The following is a 24973-nucleotide window of genomic DNA, read 5'->3' on the forward strand; positions in this document are numbered from 1 at the left end:
GTCCCGAGCGCCGCGATGGGCCGGGGGAGCCGCCCGCCCGCCCCGCGGGGTGCGCTGCCGCCCCGGCCGCCGCCGCTGCTCCTGCTGCTGCTCCTCGTGCTGCTGCTGCCGCTGCCGCCGCCGACTCCGGCGCTCGTCCCTCGGATCAGCCTGCCGCTGGGTGAGCGCTGGGGCGACCCCGCGGGGGCGCGTGCTGGGCTCGGGGGCCGGGGGGAGGGGAGGCGGACGTGACAAAGGAGCGAGGCGGGAGGGGGCCTGTCGGAGGCTCGGGGGTCCGTGAGCACCCCTCCTCGTCTCAGCGCTGCGGAGAGGGAGAGAGAAGGGAGGGCAGCTGTGGGGCCGCGGGCCCCTTTCTTCCCTTCGTTGGTGGGCGCGGAGGGGGTCTTCCGCCCGCCCTGGGGTCCGCGCTCGCCCCTCAGCAGGGCGTCCTTTTCGGCGGTGGCGCCCCACCCCCCGGCGCTGGCTGCCCGCTGGTCCGCCTGCCCATCTGCTGGTCTTTGATGCTGACCAGAGCCAGCCGCGGTGCCGCCCCGAGGGCGTCTGGGGTGGAGGGGGCCGTGCTTGCCGTCCCATAAACACCGGGGTTCTGGTGTTACAGCAAGTCGCAGCAGGACTCCCGAGCCACAGCAGGACAGGAGTCCCATCGTCCCCCCCCAGCCCTTCACCCTGGCCTACGGGCGCAGGGCCGGCCCGAACACAGTGCGATCCCCCCGGGGGTGGGGCCGGCTCTGAGACTCCTAGGGCCTGGGAGAGTCTCCTGGCAGCACCCTCCTCATTGGCGAGGTCTCTCACCTGGTGCTCTTGCCTGCTCCTGTGGCCACTGGCTCTCCCCTCTCCCTATCTCTTTACATCTTGTTGCTTCTCCAGCTCCTCTTTGAAATCAGAGGGACCTGGATTCCAAGCCCATTTCTTCTGCTGGGCAACTAATGCCCTTCTCCCTGTGTCTCAGTTTGCTCATCTGCAAAATGGGCACAATCGTAGGTACATTGCAAGGCTATCTTGGAGATTTCATGAAACTAGATGAGTTCTGTGGGCACAAACTTTATAGGGGCTCAGTAGGTGTTTCTCCAAGCCCTTTACTTTGTTAGTTGTCACACTGTGAGAATTAGAATAAAAGATGTGTAAATTACTATTCTTTTTTCTTAAAGATTTTATTTATTTGTTCATGAGAAACACAGAGAGGCAGGCAGAGACGCAGGCAGAGGGAGAAGCAGGCTCCCCGGATTCCAGGATCAGGACCTGAGCCGAAAGCAGACGCTCAACCGCTGAGCCATCCAGGCGTCCCTAAAAGACATACAAATTAGAGGCTACAGATTAAAAGTGTACCAGACTTCCTTCTCTTTAGTACATCCTCACCCCTGAAGACATTCTGTGTAAGAAAAGAGAGGGTAGCAGAATCAGCACGAAGCTGAACTCAGGGTCCTTGTGGCCCTGAATAACCGGGTCTGAAGTATTGCAAAGACCGTGCACAGAAGATAGCCTGGGTTCAAATCCTGATTCCACCACTTAGTAGTAACCATGTGACCTTGAGCAAGCTACTTAACCTTCCTAGCCCTTGGTTTCCTCATCTTTAAAATGGTATAATAATAGCATATACCACAAGGTTGTGAGGATTAAATCAGTCTGTGTTTGAAAAGTCCTTAGGACAGGGCTTGGTACATAGAAACCGCTCAATAAGTGTTAGCTGCCATCGTTGTTATGTGTTAAGCACAGGCTTCATTCTTGCACATCCTGCACAGAGCCAGGGTACTGCCTGGGGTGGGGGTGGTGCTGGTGTGTTGGTTTGACCACAGTCCCATGGGTGCTCCATCTCATTGTCTGAGGATAAACAAGTGTATCCAGACTTAGGCCTACTGCCTTGCTATTTTCTCAGTTGTGGCCACAACTCCCTTTGTCCTTAGACCCTCTTGGCTCTGGGAAGAAGGAAGGTAAGTACAATGCTAAATCAGATGCTCTCATGGTCTCCACTTATGACCCTGGGCCAGCTCACAGGGCCAGCAGGTCTTGTGTCCACTGAGCCACAAGTTCACCTGTTGGGACTGGCAGAGATACAATGCACAGAGGTGCCCCCTTGAGAGCTTCAAAGGGCCTAGAAACAAAGTTGATACTCTGCTCTCAAAGCTGTAGCTCCTAGAGAAGCCCCTTTGCTGCATTTTTGAGACTGGGTTGGCCCAGAGGGAGTCCCTTTTTCTTGTCCCCCCAAAGCCCTGGAAGGTGAGCAGCACCCACCACCTGAACTTGTGAGCACACATCCATGCTTTACTGATATGCACCACACCCCAGAATGCTGGCCTCCCTAGACTTCCTCCTGGCCCTTGATACTGGAAGCCCCAGAGGGGAATGCCCTTGTGACTAAGAGGTTCACTTTCTGAGGGTGGCCACAGGCAGTTTCCTGCTTCATCCTTGGGGGCTTGTTAGATGTTCCTGGCAGTATGCCTATCCTGGGTAGGCCCGAGGTGACCATGGGGACTCTGGGCACCAGGGCCATGGCCCCTCCCTCACAGAACAGGGAGAGAGGCATAGAGGAAGAGACCGCACCCCCCTTTCTGCTACCTATCCTCTGCTGAATTCCCTCCTACTCAAGCTCCCCAAGGGCCTGGATACCTAGGGACAGTGAGTTATGTCTGTGGTTTGAAACAAAATCTCTAGAAGTGGAGCATCCAGTTTATGTGTGGGGTCCTTCCTATGGAAGCCTCATTACTTCATGAATCTGCAGCAGATTCCTGGGACCATGGGGAGGGGAGCCCCCATTTGTGGTCTCATTCAGTGGCTGACAGGGGAAGGGGACTAGGGACTCCAGGGCCAGCTGGACCAGCAAGAGGCCTTACAGGGAAGTTACTTGTCTCTGTGGAAGGAATGCTTTAAAGAAGTGTATGGAATTTTGGTTCTCTTGCATTGGAAAGTGCAGTCTGAAGTTCCAGGACCGAAGGCCCAAAAGGGGAGAGATGCCGAGTGGAAATAATGGCCCTCGGTGTGCAAGCTGCAAGGCCAGTGCCTCCTAGCTTGGCCGAGTGGAAAGAAACAAAGCAAGCCTGCTCCTCATGAAAATCTTATTGAGTTCCCTTATTTGGGCAATTAAAAGGAGTTATTAATTTCCCCCTGCCCCAGAAGTGCCTGTCTGGAAAGATCTGGACACAGTGTTTCTAAACCAGATTGGAAGTAAATCCATAGGCCTTGTAAACTACAGTCAACAAAATCCTATTGAGCCCGGGAGCTGGGCATTGACACAGATCAGCTGCTTGTCCTCTGACCCTGGATGGACAGCCAGGGTCATGGCTGCCTGGAGAAGCCCCCAGTGCAGGCCGCTTGCATGTCTTGCTGGCTGGTTACAGGCCTCCCTCCTTGACAGGGCTTCAGCTGTGTCCTGGGGCCTGGCATCTTCAGGGCCCTTCAGAGCCAAGTGGAAAGAACTGTAACTATGGGTGCTAATAGCTGGGCTTTGAAGACTAGCTTGCCTCTACCACCTGGGGCAAGCCCGGAATAATGGCAGGACCCATCTCCCAGGGCTTGGAGAGGATCACATGAAATCATGTATGGCAAGTGTTTGGCACAGTGCCTGGCACGTGCTCCATCCCCAGTAAAAGGTAGCGGCCTCTGTTCTCTGTTCTCCATGGTGGAAATTCCCTGCCTGTCTCTCTTGGTGAGCTTATTTGCATCAATTTGGTTGACACTGAGTGCCTGCTGTATCCAGGCCTTCTGCTAGGTGCCAAGACCACCACGTCAGGGAATAGAATGGTGCAGGTCCCACCCTCTGCTCTGGGGTAGAAGAAAAAAGCAAGTTGCCTGAGGGCTAATGGGGGGTTGTCACCTGCAGGAGTCTTGCTGAATGTAATACACTTTTCAAGTGCTCCTGATTTAGCTCTTTGAAGTTCTCCTTTGGCCCAAGAATCTCCTCTGCCTGAGGCTGAACTGCACCTCTCCCTCCACCCTGCCCCTTGCTGGTTCCACTCTGCCCTGTGCATAACCCACATTCAGCCTGTGTTGAAATGTCAGATCTGCAAAACTCCAAGTTTGCACAAGTTTTGGGGCAATCTGGATACACTTCCTTACAAGGGAGACACCAGGGCCAGAGCATGCAGAAAAGGCTGGACTCTTGCCTTCATTAGAGGCTGTGGCCCACCCATCCCTACCTACTGCCATGGATGCTCAGGATGGGGGAAGAGGCCTCTCATGCCCCCCACCCCACTCCCCGGGGCTGAGGGGGAAGAGCAGCTTCTCCCTGCCCTGCCCCGCCTTCCCTACCCCTCCTCCCTGCATTCTGTCCTCCCAGCCTGGCTTGCCTCTGTCCAGGATGGAGAGTGGCTCACATGGAGCTAGCCATCTTGGGACAGATGCCCGAGATCCTGTAAAGGCTCCACTTCATCTCCTGCCATTCTCAAGGCTGCAGGCAAGACGTTTCTCTGTGTCTAGCCCTGTGCAGTCTCCCTGGTCCTTTTATAGCTGCCCTCCTGTGTGAGCATCTCTAGTATGGGGCAGGACCACCTTCAGCTCTTAGGTGGCACAACTGGCATCCTCACGTTTGTGTTGCAGTGTTTAGTGCCAAGAGGAAGGTAGGAAGTAAAGTAATGGGTATAGGGAATCCCTGGGTGGCTCAGCAGTTTAGTGCCTGCCTTTGGCCCAGGGCGCGATCCTGGAGTTCCGGGATCAAGTCCCACATCAGGCTCCCTGCGTGGAGCCTGCTTCTCCCTCTGCCTGTGTCTCTGCCTCTCTCTCCCTCTATGTCTATCATGAATAAATAAATAAAATCTTTAAAAAAAAAATAAAGCAATGGGTATAGAGCTATGGTGGGCACCAGGCTTTTAGTTGTCTTGTCTTCCCCTACACGGTGGGTGAAGTTATCCCCGTTTTATAGATAAGACAGCTGGAGTTCAGAGAGGTGACCTGTGGCTCTGCCTCCCTGAGATCTGACATGTTCTTCATGGGAGCTCTCTGGTTTGCACTTATGGGTCCTCTGGAAAGCTGATCTTGACCATTCGTAGGGTTCAGAGAGGTGGGGGGCCTGTGGTGAGGGGGCTTCAGTGGGTACAGTAGTTAGAAGAAACCTGTTATTTTGTCATAATTCCTACTAACCAGGAGCCAAAGCGAATTCCTCTCCTTCTTGACCTCCCCTTGTTCATCCTCAGAGAGAGGTGCTAACAGAAACAGGAAAGAAAGCCACCAAGGATGGAGCACCCACCGTGTGCCGGGTCCTGAAGGTGGCACCATTTTGTCCCCTACATCTGAGGGGACCAAGGCGTGGAGAAGCTAACTCACACTGTCAGGGTCATGTGGCTAGAGAGGCTTGGGGTCAAGCATTGGGCTGCACTCTCTGACTCAAGAACCACAGTTTCTGCGTTAGAAACAGCTGTGTCCTTTGAAATGCAGGAAAGCAGCAAAATGGCCCAGTTCAGCCCTTGAACAATTGATAGGTTATATTTGTCCATCTAGTAAACAGACCTATTGAGGTCACTTTCTGGGGGGTAATGAGGGATCCGGTGGAGGCCCCTGATGGTGTGGCCACAGTTGGAAATTTGGTCCCCTTAGCAGATGTGGCCGGTAATGTCAGGCATCGGAGACTGGGAGCAAATGTCTCAGATACAGGTTTGCACCCTCGAGGGCAGCAGGCCAAAGCCAGCCCGGAAATAGGTTTTCTTTGGCCTCCAGCTGTTTTAGGAAGTTTTAATTTGTTGCTCATATTTTAAAACTCAGGAAATTTAAAATAAAAATCCAACTTTCCAGCTTTTCTGAAGGTCTGGTAAGGCCAGGCCCCCATTCCACTTAGCACGCATCTGGGGCTGAGCCATAGCTGCCTCTTCAGAGCGACTCCTCCCCCCAGGCAGCTGTACCCCACCTGCCAGTGCCCCCTGTTTTCTGCACAAGTGGGCTTCTGAGGTAACTGCAGGGAGTTCGCTTAGAGTGAGGGTGGGGAGGAAGGGAGGTGGTAGGATGAGGAGGGCTGTGTGGGTAGGGTTGGTCCTGATGGTTGGTGGCTCCCTAATCTGGGAGCAGGACTTGACACTTCTCCATGTGGCATTTATCTGCTCTCTCCAGCAGTCCTGTGAGGGCTCCCTCCCAGAGATGGCAGGTCTCTGTTTAGGGTGGCACAGCTGGTCAGTGATAAAAGTCAGTCACACGTGGCCCTCTCCTGTTCTGTCGGCTGTCACGCTTCTGCCTGGGTGCTGAGCTGGCAGGACAGAGTGGTCAATGCTCTGGAGAGGGGGCCGAGTAGGGGCAGTACTTCTCAGATACACTCTTGTGAGCGACAGGCTTTGGGACCTCTAGGCTGCCCTCTTTGAATCTAGGACCCACTCCTCTGGACCCAAGTACCCCTGCATTGGAACTTAGCATTTGGTCATTCAGTTAAATGTTTATTGAGCAACTCCTTGAACCTTACCTGGCCCAGATAATACAAATGTGCATGAGAGCATCCTGATCCCTCAAGGATCTCTCAACTTGCTGGAGGAGACAGGCACAGAAAGCCCATCAGCAAGCCATATGGCCAGTGCACCATGAGAGGCGTGAAGGGGAAATGATGGGCACAGAGAAGGAAGGGGCCCTCGGCCAGCCGGGGATTCAGGAGGACATCCTGGAGGAGGTGAAACTCAGCTGAGTCTCAAAGGATGAGTAGCAGTTTGTGAGGAGGAAGGGAGTTCTAGGCAGCAGGACTGCCTGAGTCAGACGAGATCGGGCACGTTCAGGGTGGTATGGCCGTAGACAGGACTGCCTGAGTCAATTTGAGAGAGAAATAGGATCTTGAGTTGCAGCCTGGTGTCACTCAGTTGTGGTAGGGGAGGGAGACATGGAAAGGGCTGGTCAGTTAGGGGCTTAGACAGTGAGGACACAGCTGAGAGTTATACAGGGCCATGACCATCCCCAGGCAGCCCTCTGGCTACAACACAGAGGCTGGGCTATGGGAGGCTGTGGGAGCCGTTGGGAGGCTGTGGCAGGATCCCAGAGGGGAAAGGATGGTGGCCTGGTACAGGACCTTGGTGGCAAAGATCATGAGCGGAATAGATTCAGCAAGTGTTGAGGGAGAATAGGCAGGATTTGATTATGGATTGGATGTCTGTGAAGTGAGAGAGAGGCGGGTAAAGAACTCATCCAGGTTTCCAGTGGGTGACAAGACACAAGAGCCCAAGCCAAAGGGGGCGGTGGTAGGCGGTGGCCGAAGCAGATCTCCCACCCACTCAGTGGGGTCTGGCGTGTTAAAGGAAGATCTGCCACTGCCTGACAAGATTTGGGGGCTGCCAGTGTCTGGATTATTGAAGTGATGGGTGTGGGTGTGTGATCTCGAGGCCGAGGCAGACCCCACGGAACAATATGAAAGAGCGAACCCTGGAGAGTCAGAAGTTAGCTTAATGACACAGACGCCAGAGCTGCCAGTGCAGGTTCAAATCCTGGCTCCACCATTCTTCCTAACTGACTGATTGCAGGCAAGTCACAGCACTTGTAATTCTCCCCTGAAAACCTCAGGGGGGAAGACCTATGTGTCACAACAACCTTGCTACGATTATGTGCATTCATCCATTTAAAATACGTAGTTAGGTGCTCTGGTAGGTTAGCTCTTGGAGGGATAGAGGCCCAGAAGGAGTCACAGGGAGACGTGAAATGACCCTTTAGGCCACTGTGGCCCACACACCTGGGGACAGGGGACCTGCACAAGGCCAGGTGCTGCAGAGGCCATGCCCCTCAGTGTCTGAAGTTTGGCAGCCAGGTGATGCCCTGGTGAGCATGGAGCTGGTTGAGGCCTGACTCCCAGTCAAGGGGTGAGTAGGAGTTTGAGGAATGGAGACAGCTCCAGGTGGCTCTTCTCTTCAGGGGTTTGGCTGCAAAGGGAAGAAGGGAGGCACACAGATTTCTAGGATGAATGTTGAAGGAAAGACCTGTTTTCTGAGAGGCAGAGATTGATGACACGGGCCTTGGCCTTTGAGGAGATAGGGAGGCAGTGGGAAGTCAAGGTTGTCCATGCCTGATGGTACTAGTTTCTTCAGAAAACAGGAGATGTGTGAGAGGAGGAAGGTGGACCCTTGGGCAGACCAGAGAGAGGGGTTGTTAGGGAATAGCCAGGCCTGCAGCAGAGGGCTGGAGGAGTCACCCTTTGTCCAGGTGGAGGTCAAGCTCCTGAGGTAATAGCAGCTCAAGACCCGTCCTAGGTCAGGGCCCTTTTGGCCAGATGGGTACCAGGTGAGGAGTTGTCTTTGAGGGGCTAGGGCTACCTGGTGATCCTGGCAGGAGCTCTGGGCCTAGTCACTGGAAGTCATAGCGGCGGCGTTTTGGGAACCGGGCTTTCCAGAGTGTACCTACCCCAGGAACAGGGGATGCTTCTGGGCTGGGTTCCCTTGGCTCTTTACTTCTGTCTTGCTTCCCTCAGCGCAGGGAAGACTTTTGACCCACAGTCCCTCTTCTCCTGCTTAGAATAACCCTTCCCTGCTTGGGGACTCTGCCCTGGTGGTGACCTGGTGATTATAGTTTGGCCTGCCGCTTCCGGGGCGGCAGGCTGGTCTGTGGAGCACTTGGGCGGCCTAGAGGATGTGCATCCAGGGCGGCTGCCGTGCCCTAGTTTGCTGCTGAGTAAGCACTTCTGCCCTGGGGGGTGTGCCTGCAGATACAACCGGGTGCAAGAGTCCAGTATGACGCCCTGGGGAAGAGATGCTCATGCAGAGCCTCTTAGGGACCTACTACTACCCCTTCCTGAGGACTCTGTGGGAGCACCTTCCTGGCTCTTAACCCCCTCCCCCGAAGCGGGTGTTGTCTGTGGAGGCAGGACGTCAGGGCCAGGCCCGTGTCAGCTGCGGTGCCAGGAGCCACGGTGGAGAGAAGGTGGGGCGGTGCTCTGAGTCACAGCCCTGCTGCGGCTCGCTGCCTTGGCTGGGTGCGGACCCCACTGAGCCCTGTTCCCGACTCACCCCAGAGAGCTCCAAGCTTCCGGCTTAGTCACAGGGAAGAGAAGAAACTCTAGGTGAGGCTGGGGGCTGAGCTGTTCCCACATCATTTCCTGCGGAGAGCCCCCAGCCCCAAGGGAGGGGGTGTGGGGCCCCACAGGGAGCTCTGATGTGCCCTCTCCAAGGAGGCAGCCCTAGGCCAGCCCCTACCCTGCCTTCCTGGAGCCCCCAGAGGCCACCCCCTCAGGCCTGCCCTGGAAGGTGGAAAGAGAGGTTTCATCCTCCTGGGAAAACTGGCCACGGCCTCAGGCAGACTAGTGTTCTCCCTACTGGACTAACCCGCTGGGTAGAGGATGTGGAGGACGTCTGAGCAGCATGGGCCGCCCAGGAGAGCTCACGACACACTCTCGGGCCACATAGAGAGAAGCCTAGAAGCTAAGACTGCCCCTGAGGTGTGCTAATGCTCACAGGGAATGGAGTGTACAAACACCCCCTCCCAGTCACCTCTACACGAAAAGCAGCCTGGAGCAAACACACAAGCATGGACAAGCCTGGTGGTAGGGTGTGCAGACACACACACACACACACACACACACACACACACACCCTGGCAAGCTTAGGCAGGGCCCACACAGACGTCTGCACATCAACTCTGGAGGTGACCCCAGGCACCGAGGCAGGAACAGCGCTCAAAACACCACTGAGCAGGGTCCAGCTCATGCACACAGCACACCTGACACCTGTCCAGCTCCAGAGCTGATTCCCTGTGGCTGTGAGACCTCCGTGTGACCAGGTGTAGACTGAGATTAGGAATCACCCCTGTGTGAGGTTTTTTTAACCCTGAGGATGAGAGAGGCCCAGCCCTTCCAAACAGCCCTGCTCCTCTGGCAGCCCTCGCTGGGCTGGATTTTCCTGCAGGGCTTTTGGATTTTGTTTTTGATCCACTCGAGTGTTGATCGTGTGCCAGACACCATGCCAACACTCGGCTAACGTGTGCAAAGTTGTTCTGAGTAAAGCTCTCAGTAAATATGGGTTATTATGTACGTTGTTATTTATATACATAATCTAATTTCTTTTCATAACAACCCTATGAGGAAAGGTGCTATTATCCCCATTTTACAGATAAGGAAAGTGAGGCTCCAAGATGTTAAGTGGCTTGTCCTGGTGGCAAACAGCTGGTCAGTGGCAGGGGCAGTGTTTGAACCTGAGTCTCTTACTCCTGAGCCCATACTGGTCAAGACTCCCAGTTGGGAAGCCAGCCCCACTGACTCGCCCTGGTGGGGTCCCCAAGACGTGGGGGATCATGGGGGAGCAGGGTGTTCAGGATTCCATGGCTCTGGTCTGAGAGGTTTAGGGCAGAGGGATGAAGGAGGAGAATCCCTATGAGGGAATGCATGGTGTATGGGGGCCCCCGTCCACTTCTGTCCCGTTGCTATTTCCTTGACCATACTTCCAGTATGACTGGGGGAGGTGCGGTGGAGCAGGTTCTCTAGCAGCTGGCGCCCCAGCTGTCCTTCCAACCTGGCTGTGCTCTGTCTACGTGACCTTTGGCAGATTGCCACTCCCTCCCAGGCCCGAGCAGGGCCAAGCTGCCACCTGGATGGCAACTTATCTTTGACCTTCGGCATTTCTATATCTGGATGGATCCTAAGTGCAGCCTCCAGCCTAGACTTCCAGGACCCACCCTGGGAAGATGCCCCTCCTGTGTGGGCAGATAAATGTTGGCATATTTGACCCAGCCCTTGGCTTTCAGAAAACCACAAAGGGGATGTGGAAGACGTTTGCCCTCGTCTCACAGACTCCCTCCTTGTAAGGCTGCTGGGAGTCATATTTTGCTCATTATCCCTGCGGTATGTATGAGAAGCCAAAGGTCAGTGAGCTGGAGTTTGCACTGCCCTCCAGAGGGACCGACATGGTGCTTTTCAGAGGGTGGTCCCTGGGCCTCCCACTTTGGAATTGCCTGGGAGCTCATAGAATTGCCCGTTGTCAGGCCATCCCAGGGCAGTGGCAGCAGGCCTCTAGGGCAGGCCTTTCAGGTGACTTTGCTGCATCCTGTGGTTGACAGACTGTGGGTTCTTTGGGAAGGAGACCTCTTGAGCCCATCTTCTGCCACAGCTGCTTATGTGCCGTGGGGCTGTGTCAGTGGTCTGGTCTCTTTAAAGCTGGGCTTCTTCCTTGGTAACCTGGGGATCACAGTGGTACTTACCTTGTAGGGCTGTCATGGGCACACAGGGGTTAATGTCTGCATATGTGCAGCGTGTAGCCCACACCCTCCCAGGGCGTGGACCTGGACTGGCCAATGGGAAGGGTCTCTTTAGGGGGGAACACAACAAGGTCAGACTGCTTGTTCCAAAAGGTCATCAGCACACAGTGCAAGCAACACAATTGGGCCCTGTTGTGTTTGGAAATTTCGTGGTTGGGAGAAGTGAGGGTTTAGTACTAGTAACTTTTTTGAGCTTCCCAGTATGTAGAGTGCTGATGAATGGTGAGGAGCTGGGAACTGGGGGCAAAAGCCCTAGGTAGTCTTGTGCAGTTCTGAACTTAATAGTTCAGAGAGACGCCTTGACCTCTCCGGACCCTAGCTGCTGCTCTAGAATTTCAGTAGCAGACCAGATGTGAGGCAGGACCTTGCCCATGAATACCCAGTGCCGCCCCAATTCCAGCTTTGCTTCTAGAGTACGACAAAACACCCAGCTGCAGAGGCACACACATTCCCGCACTGAGTCCTGCACTGGTTACCTTACGTCATCACCTTCCCTCATTGGGAGACATTGTGAGGAGCAGCCTTGGGAGCTCTGTCATCCTGTTTGCTGGTGGGATGTTATCCATCCCATGTCCCAGCAGCTTGGCTAGGACGTCCCACCTGAGGGCTTCCTTCAGCATTAGTGGCTAGGTGGAAAGCTTAGCTTCTCCAGAAAGGCTGGCATGTGTTCCTCCTCTCTGACAGTGAGAATCAGGTAACTTCATTTCCCTTTTCTCCTCGGCCCCTGGGAGGCTCAGCATTGACCACACCACCCATCTCCAGTAGCTGTGTGAAGATCTCTTGTGACCTGCGTATGTGATGATGCCCTTTCTGGTTTAGATGTTTTCTTCAGATTTTTTTTTTCTTTGCTCCTGATTTTAGTGTTTATTTTTCACTATGTTCTGTTCTTTTCTTTGTTTTCTCGTCCTTGGTGGAACCAGGCTGAGGGTATGTAAAAACACTCACCACGTAAAAGCACATGAAGCTGCCTTCACAACTGCTTTGTTGGCATGTTGCTCTTTCTGCCTCCTCAGCTTCATGAGACTGTGTCTGTTTGCGTGGTCATAACCTATTGGTCAGATTGGAGATACCTGAGGCCGGGCAGGGTGGCTCATTTCTGCTTGTTTTCCTTTTCTTATCAGCTACTTAGAATTTTTAAAATAATTTTCTTCAAACCCATTAGTCACTCAAAGCACAAACGGTACGGTTCCCTGGTTGGACAGGTACGTGTGTTTCTTTCTTTCTTTTTTCCTTCCATTTCTTTTGTATTACATAAGAGTAACCTGCTTATTACAGAATCCAAACATGATAAGTAAAAAGGGAAAAGAAATTATACTCCCACCAAGGTTACCAGTTTTCAGCATTTTGTGAGTCATCCTCCTGGATTTTTTTTTCTTTCCTTACTTTTTTTTTCTTTTATTTTTTCTTCTTTTTATACTTTTCCCACAAAAAATAAGATCTAACTAGACATATTGTTTTATAACCTTCATCTTTACTTGGTGGTAGATAATTAGAATCTTCTTTTATTATAACGATGAAAGGTAAAGTTTTTATCCAGGATACATGCACATAATTCGCTTGTAAGTGTGGAAGTACTTACTACGAAAAGTAACCAATGCCCCTGTCATCCCCAGCCCCAGCTCCTCCAAGAAGGGACATCTTTTAATCAGTCAGGCTTTTCGTTAATACAGTGGTTTCCTCCATATGGTTAAGTAAAATGCTTGCCCCACTATTTCTTGGCTTATCTGACTTACTTTTTTGCTGCTGAGAAAAATAAGGCTTTCCATCCCTTCCATCACCCTTCCTTACCTCCTCCAAACATTTTTCTGGGTTGCCTCTGTAATTTTTTCTTTTAAAGATTTTATTTATTTATTCATGAGAGACAGAGAGAGAGAGAGAGGCAGAGACACAGGCAGAGGGAGAAGCAGGCTCCATGCAGGGAGCCTGATGTGGGACTGATCCTGGGACTCCAGGATCTTGGGCCGAAGGCAGGTGCTAAACCGCTGAGCCACCCAGGGATTCCCCCTGCCTCTGTAATTTAAAATATTATACTGAGGGGCACCTGACTGGTTCAGCTGGAAGAACACGTGACTGTTGATCTCAGGATCATGAGTTCAAGCCCCATGTTGGGGGTAAATGTTCCCAAAAAGAATAAACAAAAAATTTTTTTCTATACTTAAACCACAGTTTCTTGTTCCATTAACCATTGACAATATCTTGTGGCCCTCTTCACCGTCCCAACAAGATAGAGACTCCATTTTTTCCTAAACAACCCTGGTGTACCCAGCATCACAGGGTCTCTCTGTTGTACATTCAAGTTCCTGAGGTCAAAGTTGGTAACAGTTTACATTACTGTTTTATAACCATGAGTCTTCCATGAGTGCTGTGAGCTGGTACTGAGAGGTAAAGATCACTGCCCCATGTTTGCTTTCCTCTGCCATCATAAATCATGCACTGCAGGACCAGGGTGGGTGGGGCTGTGCTTACAGGTTCTCGTTGGATCTAATGCCCTTCCTTTTATTTTGTTACATCCTCAAAACCCATCACTTTACATTTTAGTTTGTTTCATATTGGCCATGCCTTTCTTGTTTAATTGTGTTTGTTTTTTTGGTGTTTCTAAGATAACATCATTTTTACCAGCTGCATAATATCCCATTGAGTGGAGTGTTAATGCTCTCTTTTCATCTAGTCCCTGATGGTTGGACCCTTAGTTTGTTTCCAGTTTTCACTAATATGAATGGCGCTATGATAAATGTTCTTTTACATTCATCTTTGCACATTTGCTCTTCTCATAATGTTTGAGAGTCCGGAATGCTGTTCCCCTTTCAACCTGATCCCCCCATCCCCAGCTCTTTGCCATGCGCTGCCTTGCTCGCTTACCCTCAGATTGGCCCATCCTCGAGGTTGGTGTAATAGATTTCTTGTGGGAGGTGTGGACCTCAGGTAACATCCATCTTCTCCCCAGGCTCCAAAGAGCGACCATTCCTCAGATTCGAAGCAGAAAATGTCTCCAACTACACGGCCCTTCTGCTGAGCAGGGATGGCAAGACTCTGTACGTGGGTGCCCGGGAGGCCCTCTTTGCTCTCAACAGCAGCACCAGTTTCCTGCCTGGCGGGGAATACCAGGAGGTGAGATGATTCCCAGGGCTGGCCAGGCTGGGCAGGGGATGGCAGAGGGGCCAGTGGACAGAAAGACTGACCTTCTGGGTGTGAAGATGAGGCAAACAGGAGAGGCAGGGCCAGGCACAGCCTTCGTTCTCACCCATGCCCTCCCCTTCTCGTTCTCCAGCTGCTGTGGAGCGCAGATGCGGAGAGGAAACAGCAGTGCAGCTTCAAGGGCAAGGACCCACAGGTGAGCTGGCACCTGGAGGCCACCGGGCTGAAGGAGGGGCAGAGTGTGGTGTGCGGGACCCAGTATAGAGTCAGCGGTGGGAAACAGGGCATAGGCTTCAGCGATGGCCACACCTGGGTTTGGTCCTATACTTACTATCTCTGTGACCCAGAACAAGTAGATTGGCCTCTCCAAGCCCTAGTGTCCCTACCTGTAAAATGGGGATAATGATGCCTGTCTCACAGGACCTGCTGAGGACTCAGCGAGGTAACATGTATAGGGCACCTAATCAGAACTGAATAAAGTCGGCTTCCGGCCCGAGTGGTGAGCAGGCATCCCTCTGCAGATGGAGTGATGGCACAGGTCTGGCAGATCCTGCTGTGGTTTTGGCCAGACAATTGCGTGTGAGGTCTGGTCCAGCCCAGGGATCTCCTGGAGGCCTCCCTGTTATTCCCGGATACTTCTTGTCCTGCACGCAGCAGGAGGGGAAGGCAAAAGAGCACCAGATTTGGGCTCAGACACAGGTTCAAGTCCTGACTGCCCCTGACTCCTTTTCATCCACAAATGTGTATGAAGCACGCTCGCTGTGCCCAAGTACTTCTCGACCCTGGCAAAACAATTACACAAAAGAAGAAAGAGCAACAGGCAGAACTCAGCCACTGTAACAGGTAGTCAGGCCACACCTCAGTGTGTTTCACTAAGAAAGTGGCATTTGCATCAGTACTAGAGGCTGCTAGGAGGTGGGCGGTGGGCTGCCTGGAGACAGGGCAGGAGTGGACTTACCCTGAGTGAGGTGTTTGGGAAACTGTGGGGGGCGCGGCAGGGGAATAGTATTGGCTGGCATGATTTTAAAGGGGCTGCTCTGGCTGCATGGTGGAGCATGGCCTCTGTGGGGCAGGGACAGAGGGAGGGAGCCCAGTGGGGGACCAGACCAGGCTGGTGCCAGTAAGGGAGGGAGAGAAATGGTCAGACTCAGGATGACAGGAAATGGGGGTGTGTGAGAAGTGAGTTTGGGGCCTCAGCAGCTAAGAGGGGAAAGGTCTCGGGGAACAATCACTATGTTTATGAGACACAGAACTAGCGGAGCCCCCAGGCACCCCCTCCAGCACACATGCTCCGTGGTCCTCCGTCTGCTCTGCCCAGGGACAAGATGCTGCTGAATTCCCATTTGCACTGGGATTTGAGGAACCCCAGAGAGCCCGGGCTTGGCCCTGCCCTCTGGTGGCGTGCTTGGGCCTGACATCCTCCTCCCTCCTTCCCCAGCGTGACTGCCAGAACTATATCAAGATCCTCCTTCCACTTAACAGCAGCCACCTGTTCACCTGCGGGACAGCAGCCTTCAGCCCTGTGTGCACCTACATCGTAAGTGTTCCCCTTTGCCCACGCCCGCCTGTGGCTGGCCTAGGAGCTGTTCTTTAGCACGAGTCCCTAGTCAAGGGCAGGGCCCGGGGCAAAGCTTCCAGGGAGCAGTGGGTCTGAGAACCCTGAGGCCTGGCCCCAGATTTGGTGACCAGGTTGGCAGGCGGGGGGTGAAAGGAGGGGTGCCTGAGAACTCCAGGTACAGAGGTTGTGGCCAACCCAGGACTCCTACCCTCTTGCTTTCTTGAGCTCTCCCCGGCCCTCAGTCCCACAACCCACTGCATGCTCCCCTCCTCACACACACTTGCTCCTGCATTTCTGTGTTACACGCACCTTAGCAGCGGATGGTATTTTGAGGCATTGAGTTGGAGTGCCAGTTTTGGAGTCAGACACACCATGGTTTGGACCATGTTGCTGCCCCTTCTGAGTCCTGTCAACGTCTCTTCTGTGGCCACTGGGGCTAAGAATGCCCACCAGAGGGTCACTGCCCTACGGTGCTGGCACCATGCCCTGGGTACAGAGATGAGGAAGATGGCCTGCCCCCCTCGCCCACCTCACCCCCCAACAGCCTTTTCTGGCATGCCTCCCTCCCTCCCCTCCTTGCCTGTGCATCCTCTAGCACACCCCTGAGCTCTTCCATCTGCTCTCCTGCAGAGTGTGGCGAACTTCACTCTAGCACAGGATGAAGTAGGGAACATCCTCCTGGAAGATGGCAAGGGCCGTTGTCCCTTTGACCCCAATTTCAAGTCCACGGCCCTGGTGGTTGGTGAGTGTTGAGAGCAGAGTGGCTCAATTGAGGGTGGGCAGGTGGTGAGTGCATGCCATACTGATTCCTGGGGGAGGGGGGGCACAGAGTGACCCTTGGCTGCCCTTGGGTTTGGCTTCTCCTGGTTCTCCCTCCCTTCCCTGTCTACCTCAAGCGAGCTAGGCAGCCTGGGGTCACTCTGGGCGACCAGGGGCCGTGCTGAGGGGCCATTCCCATGGGAATGTTCTCTTGGCAGACGGTGAGCTCTACACTGGAACAGTCAGCAGCTTCCAAGGGAATGACCCGGCCATCTCCCGGAGCCAAAGCCTCCGCCCCACTAAGACCGAGAGCTCCCTCAACTGGCTCCAAGGTGAAGTCCTCCCCATGTACCCAGTGGGCAGTCCCCTGAGCCCAGGGCAGGCCATGCTCTCCCTGCAGGGCTGCAGGGCCAGCTGGGGCCAGGAACAGTTTCCTGCCTGTCTCGGATTCCCAGGCTGACTTAGCCCTCCCTGTTGGTCCCACAGACCCAGCATTCGTGGCCTCGGCCTACATTCCCGAGAGCCTGAACAGCTTGCAGGGGGATGATGATAAGATCTACTTCTTCTTCAGTGAGACTGGCCAGGAGTTTGAATTCTTTGAGAACACCATCGTGTCCCGTATCGCCCGCATCTGCAAGGTGAGGGGGATGGTCCACCCCAGAGACCCCGGAGGCTCCCCGAGGCCAGGATTGGGAAACACCAGGAGGCCTCTTCTGTCCTCCAGGAGGAACAGCTTGGCTGACTGCTTTTCTCTCTCTCTCCTTTTAAATTAAAATAGCTCTGACATTTTTTCTTCAAGAAAATGTGAAACTCTGGTCGCCCATTTGGCTCAGCGGTTTAGCGCCACCTTCGGCCCGGGGCCTGATCTTGGAGACCCGGGATCGAGTCCCACATGGGGCTCCCTGCATGGAGCCTGCTTCTCCCTCTGCCTGGGTCTCTGCCTCTCTCTGTGTCTCTCTCATGAATAAATAAATAAAATCTTTTTTAAAAAAATGTAAAACTACAGAAAAGGACACACAAAAATCGCTTAGGATAAAGAGGCAGCTTAGCATCCCGACGAAGAGCAGAGACTCTAGCCAGGCTGCCTCAGTTCAGACTCCACGAGTCCTGTGACCTTGGGCAAGTCGCATGCCCTCTCACTTAGTGTCCCCATCTGTTCAATGGGCATAAGACCTGCCTCAGAGTTGTCATGTGGCTTAAATCCATTCCCCAAAAGCGTTTAGTAGTGTGGTAGGCAACAGCTAAACGTTGACTGTTAGCGTCAGCATCCTGGTGCCTCACTGCAGGTGACCACTGTTAATATTCTAGAATGTTCCTTGACAATCCATTTTCTTTTTCTGTGTATGTGTAAATATACATGTATTTGTATTATTGAAAAACTATTTACAAATGAGTTCTCTGCAATGCAGGTATTTAGGCTCCCTGTTTGCGGGGAGTCCTGACCTCTTGCCCCGTATAGGCAGACTCTTCTCTGTCCGTTTCTGGGTATTCCACAGTTAGGAAGGTGCTCTTACTCACCCGTCCCCTGGTGATAGGACCTGGACACCACCTTCAAGTATTCTTGGTTTTTTAATTTTTTAAAATTTTTTTGAAAGATTTTATTTATTCATGAGAGACACAGAGAGGCAGAGACATTGGCAGAGGAAGAAGCAGGCTCCCTGTGGGGAGCCCAATGCAGGACTTGATCCCAGGACCCCGGGATCATGACCTGAGCCAAAGGCAGACAGTCAACTGCTGAGCCACCCAGGCGTCCCATCTTCTTGTTTTTTTTTTTTTGTTTGTTTGTTTGTTTTTGCAAATTAACTTTTGTGGGTTTTTTTTTTTTTTTTTAATTTATTTTTTATTGGTGTTCAATTTACCAACATACAGAGTAACCCCCAGTGCCTGTCACCCATTCACTCCCACCCCCCGCCCTCCTCCCCTTCCCTCACCCCTAGTTCGTTTCCCAGAGTTAGGAGTCTTTATGTTCTGTCTCCCTTTCTGATATTTCCCACACATTTCTTCTCCCTTCCCTTATATTCCCTTTCACTATTATTTATATTCCCCAAATGATTGAGAACATATAATGTTTGTCCTTCTCCTTTTGACTTACTTCACTCAGCATCTTCTTGGTTTTAAATGGAAGTCTGCCCTGGCTTTGGCTTGCCTCTCCTGGTGTCTGTCAGCTGCCCCCCAGAGGGGTTGCAGGGAGCTCTGGGCTTTCCCGACCAGGCCTTGCCTAAGCCCAGCTTCTCTCTGCCTCCCCCAGGGGGACGAGGGTGGTGAGCGGGTCCTGCAGCAGCGCTGGACATCCTTCCTTAAGGCACAGCTGCTGTGCTCCCGGCCAGACGATGGCTTCCCGTTCAACGTGCTACAGGATGTCTTCACGCTGAGCCCCAGCCCCCAGGACTGGCGGGACACCCTCTTCTATGGGGTCTTCACATCCCAGTGGTACGGCCCCCAGAACCTAACTGGAGATGGGAGGGTAGGGAATGATGGGGACTGGGGCCCAAGAGCTTGGCCTCATCCTGAGCCCCAGGGTCCCTGGATTAATCCAGCATCTCCTTTGTAGGCACAGGGGGAGCACAGAGGGCTCTGCCATCTGCGTCTTCACCATGAAGGACGTGCAAAAGGCCTTCAATGGCCTCTACAAGGAGGTGAACCGTGAGACCCAGCAGTGGTACACTGTGACCCACCCAGTGCCCATGCCCCGGCCTGGAGCGGTAAGGACTACTCTCCACACCTGGGGGGTGCTGGGATCACCTGGCTTCTCTTCATCTCTTTTCTCATCTTGAAAGTAGGGACCAAACCCATGCCTGTTTGTCTTACTGGGTTGGACATGGCCATGAGTGGTAGGATGCCTTAAACCTGCCTCAGGGTGGGGCTCCTGGGAGGTTCAGTCTGCCCTCAGCTCAGGTCATGATCTCAGGGTCCTGGGATCAAGCCCCAAGTTGGGTTCCCTGCTCAGCTTCTCCCTCCCCTTCCCCTCATTCTCAATCTCTTTTCTCCTCTCTCTCAAATACATAAATAAGATCTTTATAAAAAAACAAAACCCCTGCCTCGGGGTGAGCAGGTGTGCTCTCATCAGGGCATTTAGTGCATATTTCTATAACTGTCCTTCACTTGTGCCTGTCTCCGACTCTGCCGTGGGCTCCTTATCTAGTTACTGAGTGACTGAGCGGCCTGGCTATGGGGAAATTGCCCTCCTTTCCTTCCAGCTTGCTGGGCTTCCCCCAGGGATGGGAGCTATGGGTGTCAGCAGTTTATGTAGGAGGTGACTCTGGGAAGCACCATGAAAGAACAGGAGAGGGAGGGGAGGGAGCAGAGCCAAGGAAGAGTGTCACTGAGCTGCTATTGTCAAGGGCCCCTGGGGCTCAGTCCCCTGGGGCCCTGAGCTGGTACCCTCATGACCCCTATATTCAGAAACCGGCCAGCTAGGGCTTCCTTCGAGCACTGGCAAAAGGATGATAAACAAGCAGGAAGTGTGGTCATGCTTCTTGAGGCCTGGGTGAGGGTGAGGGTGGGAGGATGGTGCTCTTTTGCCCCATACCCAGGCTTAGCCCTTGGGCCTCCAGATCAGTGCATTGGCTCCCTGCAGATTCACATGTGATGCACCATGGCTTCTGAGAGGGGGGCCAGCTATCCTGGCAGCATCCACAGGGCTCCCACTCTGCTTGCTGCCATAAGTGGCACTGTGTCTCATGCCACTGCCACCACCTTCTCCTGCAGTGCATCACCAACAGTGCCCGGGAGAGGAAGATCACCTCATCCCTACAGCTCCCAGACCGTGTGCTGAACTTCCTCAAGGACCACTTCCTGATGGATGGGCAGGTCCGCAGCCGCCTACTGCTGCTGCAGCCCCGGGCCCGCTATCAGCGTGTGGCTGTACACCGCGTGCCTGGTCTGCACCACACCTATGATGTGCTTTTCCTGGGCACTGGTGAGTGCCCACAGCAGGGACAGGTTGAGGGGCAGGGAGCCTAGCTCTGGCGATACGGGCCTGAGTGCTGTCCATGTTCCAGGCGATGGTTGGCTGCACAAGGCAGTGGGCGTGGGCTCCAAAATGCACATCATTGAGGAGCTCCAGATCTTCTCACCAGGACAGCCTGTGCAGAACCTGCTCCTGGACACCAACAGGGTGAGTGAGCTGGGCAGGAAGCCCAGGGGAGTGTGCTCGGCTGCCCCTCTGTCATTGATGCACAGGCTCCAGCCAGCTTTTCCTCGCTGGCACCAGCAAGATGGCAAAGTCCAGACTCATGGCATGAGCCAGCAGACAGTGGGGTACCTGGGAGCATGAGAGAAGGCTCCTTGGCGCGCGGCTCTGGGTTGGTGGCCCTGGTGGCCCATGCCTGCCTCTCATGCCCTTATGTCTGTACAGGGGCTGCTGTATGCTGCCTCCTACTCAGGCGTAGTCCAGGTGCCTGTAGCCAACTGTGGCCTGTATCAGAGCTGTGGGGACTGCGTCCTTGCCCGGGATCCGTACTGTGCTTGGAGCGGTTCCAGATGCAGACACATCAGCCTCTACCAGCCTGAGACGGCCTCCAGGTGAGACCTCCTCCCAGTGCACTTGGCATCAGAGCACTTCCCCTGGGCCCTCTGCAGAATCCCCAGGCAGTTTCGCATGCATCCACTGTCAGCGTGGTTAGAGATGAGCTCCCCTTTGGACTCTCACAAGTGGTCTGGTTTCGGGCAATAAATTACATTTGCCCTTCCCATCTGTAGAGCTGGGGGACATCATTTGGTAAAGTATGAAGTGTCACAGTCATGAAAAGCCTGGCTGGGAATTGTGGCTTGGCATGTAAACATGTTAAAAAAGAAATAAGTAGTGTGCAACAATCCATTAATAAACCCATTAGAAAATAAAAACAAAAAATAAAAAATCCATTAAAAAGTGCTTCAGAAGAACTAAATTGGGTTGTAAGGTGTTTGTATAGAAAACTTGAAAAGTAGAAGTGTGTAAACAAAATAAAAACTATCGTGAGTCCTATCAGAGAATTGCGGTGAGATTTTTTTTTTATATGTACCTTCCCAGGTTTTTCTATAGATATGTGAAATAATCAAAAATATATATTAGAAAAAAAAATATATATATATATATATATTAGGGCAGCCCCGGTGGCTCAGTGGTTTAGAACCGCCTTCAGCCCAGGGTGTGATCCTGGAGACCTGGAATGGAGTCCCACCTTGGGCTCCCTGCATGGAGCCTGCTTCTCCTTCTGCCTGTGTCTCTGCCTCTCTCTCTGTCTCTCTCATGAATAAATAAATAAAATCTTAAAAAAAAAAATATATATATATATATATATATATATATATATGTTTTAAATAAAAATGGCATCTCCCACTCATAGCATCCTTGCTTCACGCACAGGGAGACCTGGTGCCAGATTTGTATTTCAAAGAATCACATAGGAGTACATGTATGCACAGCTGAAAGCATCTGCCCCAACTGCCACCTGTCACGATCACTGGCTGGTAGATGGCATGTGACATCCATAGTGTTTTCAGCGTTTGTACTTGGTTGAGTGTTTTTAGGTTTCCTTGAGTGTATTGAGAATTATTTTTATTCTTGAATATGTTTCATTAAATAAGTCTGTGCACATGCGTTGCTGTAAAAGACAAGAGACATGCATGTCGATCCAGCTGTCCTTCCAGACTTCTAAAGGTCCACATCACTTTTGTCTTCAGGGAATTATTATAGGAAATGAATGTTGTAAACAGGAGATGCTGGCTCAGTCCCTGCACGTGTAGGGAACCTGCCTGGGGAAGCCACCTGCCTTTTACTCCTGTTTTGGGCCTGATGGTCCCTGTGCCCCACAAGGGCCTGTCTGTACTGGGGATGGGGCCATGCAGGCTCATGGTAGTTTCCTGGCCTATCTCTTGCTCTCTTTGGTCGTTAGGCCATGGATCCAGGACATTGAGGGGGCTAACACTAAGACTCTCTGCAATACTTCCTCACCTGGGCCGCGTTCTTCTGTACTAAGTGGTAAGTTGCCCCATGAAAGGGTGGAGATGAGAGAGGTGTAGGGGCCAGGTCTGCCTAGAAGGCTCCTGCAGGTGGCAGTGGCCTGGTCCCTGACCCAGAGTCTGCAGAATTGCACCTCATGGTATAAAGAGTATGGTCCAGGGGATCTCTGGGTGGCTCAGAGGGTTAGTGCCTGCCTTTGGCCCAGGTCGTGATCCTGGAGTCCCGGGATCGAGTCCCACATCGGGCTCCCTGCATGGAGCCTGCTTCTCCCTCTGCCTGTGTCTCTGTCTCTCTCTCTGTCTCTCTCATGAAAAAATAAATGATCTTTAAAAAAAAAAAAAAAAAAAAAGTATGGTCCAGGGAGAGGTGGGGTGAGCCCGGGGCTACTGTGGATGCTAGTCCCCCTGACCCTGCATCTCTTCTGTCTAGATAAGCGATGTGAGGAAGTCCACTTCCAGCCCAACACGGTGAACACCTTGGTCTGCCCCCTCCTCTCCAACCTGGCCACCCGGCTCTGGCTGCACAATGACCTCCCAGTCAACACCTCAGCCTCCTGCCGCGTGCTGCCCACCGGGGACCTGCTGCTGGTCGGCAGCCAGCAGGAACTGGGGGTGTTCCAGTGCTTGTCCTTGGAGGAGGGCTTCCAGCAGCTGGTGGCCTGTTACCACCCAAAGGTAGTGGAGGACGTGGAGGCCGACCAAGTGGGCCGGAGGGGCGGTGTGCCTGTCATCATTAGCACGTCACGTGTGAGTGCACCAGCTGGTGGCAAGGCCAGCTGGGGAGCAGACAAGTCCTACTGGACTGAGTTCCTCGTGATGTGCACGCTCTTTGTGTTTGCTGTGGTGCTCCTCATTTTATTCTTCCTCTACCGCCACCGGGATGGCATGAAAGTCTTCCTGAAGCAGGGGGAGTGTGCCAGTGTGCACCCCAAGACCCGCCCTATGGCTCTGCCACCTGAGACCCGGCCGCTTAATGGAGTAGGCCCCCCTAGCACCCCGCTCGACCACCGAGGCTACCAGGCCCTGTCTGAGAGCTCCCCGGGGCCCCGCGTCTTCACAGAGTCAGAGAAGAGGCCGCTCAGCATCCAGGACAGCATTGTGGAGGTGTCCCCAGTGTGCCCCCGGCCCCGGGTCCGCCTGGGCTCTGAGATCCGGGACTCTGTGGTGTGAGAGCAGACCTCCGGAGGAGGCCACCCTGGCTTCAGAGGCCATGAGTGCTCAGAGGGGGCCAGCTGGACCTCTGTCTCGTGGGACACAGCCTTGGCGTGGTGCCCACCCCTCGGGAGCGACAGAGCCAGCTAGCCTGCTGCTCTTCAGCCAAGAGCATGGCCCCAAAGGGCCCCGGTGAAGACGGGGGCCTGCCTGCGTGGGCAGAACCGTGCTCCCTCTGTAAACTGAGCCTTTGTTTAAAAAACAATTGAAAATGTGAAACCAGTGAGAACGAGACATCGCAGAACACCGTGCACACCGACAGCCCTGCTGCGCGGCCTGAGACCCGGCTGACTCACCCAAAGTGGTGGTCTGAGACAGAGCTGGCGTTCCGCGCCGGCTGGCCTCTCCCGCCTCCGGCCGCCGGCTGGCCCTTGTGCCCACAGAAGCAGGGGCCAGCTCGGGCTCCGTGGGTCCTGCCATGTTGGCTGGCCAACTTCTCACAGCCATCATCCCATCACCTCAGGGACTGGAGGGCTGAGTTGCCACCGCAGCTCTCACAGGCCTTGGGCTCAGACTCACCTGCTGGACCTTTCCAGCCTGTATCAGGCCGTGGACATGTGTGAGAGGGGCAGCGTGAGCCCAGGAGAGATCTCGTTTATGACAATGGACGCCTTTCCCTCGAAGTCCAGGAAGTGACTTGGCTGCCTTCCTGCAGCCCATCCTGGAACCTGTGTGTCGCCTGTCCCCACGTTTGCCCTGGTCTCCTCCCTGAACCCGACCCCCAGTTCATCCCCTACACCTTGCCTGCTCCCAGTCTAAGGTTTGTTGACACTGCCCAGCACAGGAACCCTGAGTTTATCTGGCTTTTATATATTTTTTAATAAGATGCACTTTACTTTTTTTTTTTTTTTTTAATAAAATCTAAAGAATAGAAACAATCATGGTCCTTCCTCTCAAAGGACTGTTACTTTTTGAAGTTGGTCTGATACTCTGAGTTGAGTTCTGGGGCATTCCAAGCCTCCTCTTTCCAGGGGCTATCGGGCCAGAGCCACCCTGGCTGAGCCAACTCCCATCTCCCAGTGGAGTGTGGTCCTTAAGGTTGGAAGTTTCATGCACTGATGGGAGGGCAAGGGATTCCCTCATTTTCCCTGAACCCCTTTGACCCTGCATCTCCTCCAGTTCAGGGTGGGAACACAGGTAGATCGGGGATTTTGTCCTATTTTTTTTTTCACTTTAAAAATGTTTCTTTTTTATATGATCATACAGTGAAATAGTGTCTTTTTCTTTTGGCACACAGTCATA

General features: G+C 53.3%; 1 protein-coding gene across 1 annotated transcript; it reads left to right on the forward strand.

Annotated features, from left to right (window-relative positions):
- On the forward strand, positions 1-24932 carry SEMA4B (semaphorin 4B). Its single transcript, XM_038532847.1, has 14 exons — positions 1-160; positions 14069-14232; positions 14393-14455; positions 15698-15796; positions 16448-16559; positions 16795-16908; positions 17063-17214; positions 18825-19006; positions 19128-19278; positions 20285-20495; positions 20578-20693; positions 20934-21100; positions 22453-22538; positions 22950-24932. The coding sequence occupies exons 1-14, from the start codon at positions 16-18 to the stop codon at positions 23687-23689; spliced, it is 2502 nt and encodes an 833-aa protein (XP_038388775.1). The 5' UTR covers positions 1-15; the 3' UTR covers positions 23690-24932.
- The last annotated feature ends 41 nt before the right edge of the window (positions 24933-24973 follow it).

This window comes from Canis lupus, chromosome 3, assembly GCF_011100685.1.
Source record: "Canis lupus familiaris isolate Mischka breed German Shepherd chromosome 3, alternate assembly UU_Cfam_GSD_1.0, whole genome shotgun sequence".
Taxonomy (NCBI): domain Eukaryota; kingdom Metazoa; phylum Chordata; class Mammalia; order Carnivora; family Canidae; genus Canis; species Canis lupus.

Excerpts from the sequence above, each read along its gene's own strand:
- SEMA4B (XM_038532847.1), top strand. The coding sequence starts at position 16 with ATGGGCCGGGGGAGCCGCCCGCCCGCCCCGCGGGGTGCGCTGCCGCCC. Across the intron at positions 19,279-20,284 it reads CCATGCCCCGGCCTGGAGCG|TGCATCACCAACAGTGCCCG; the intron begins GTAAGGACTACT and ends CTTCTCCTGCAG. Across the intron at positions 20,496-20,577 it reads TGTGCTTTTCCTGGGCACTG|GCGATGGTTGGCTGCACAAG; the intron begins GTGAGTGCCCAC and ends TCCATGTTCCAG.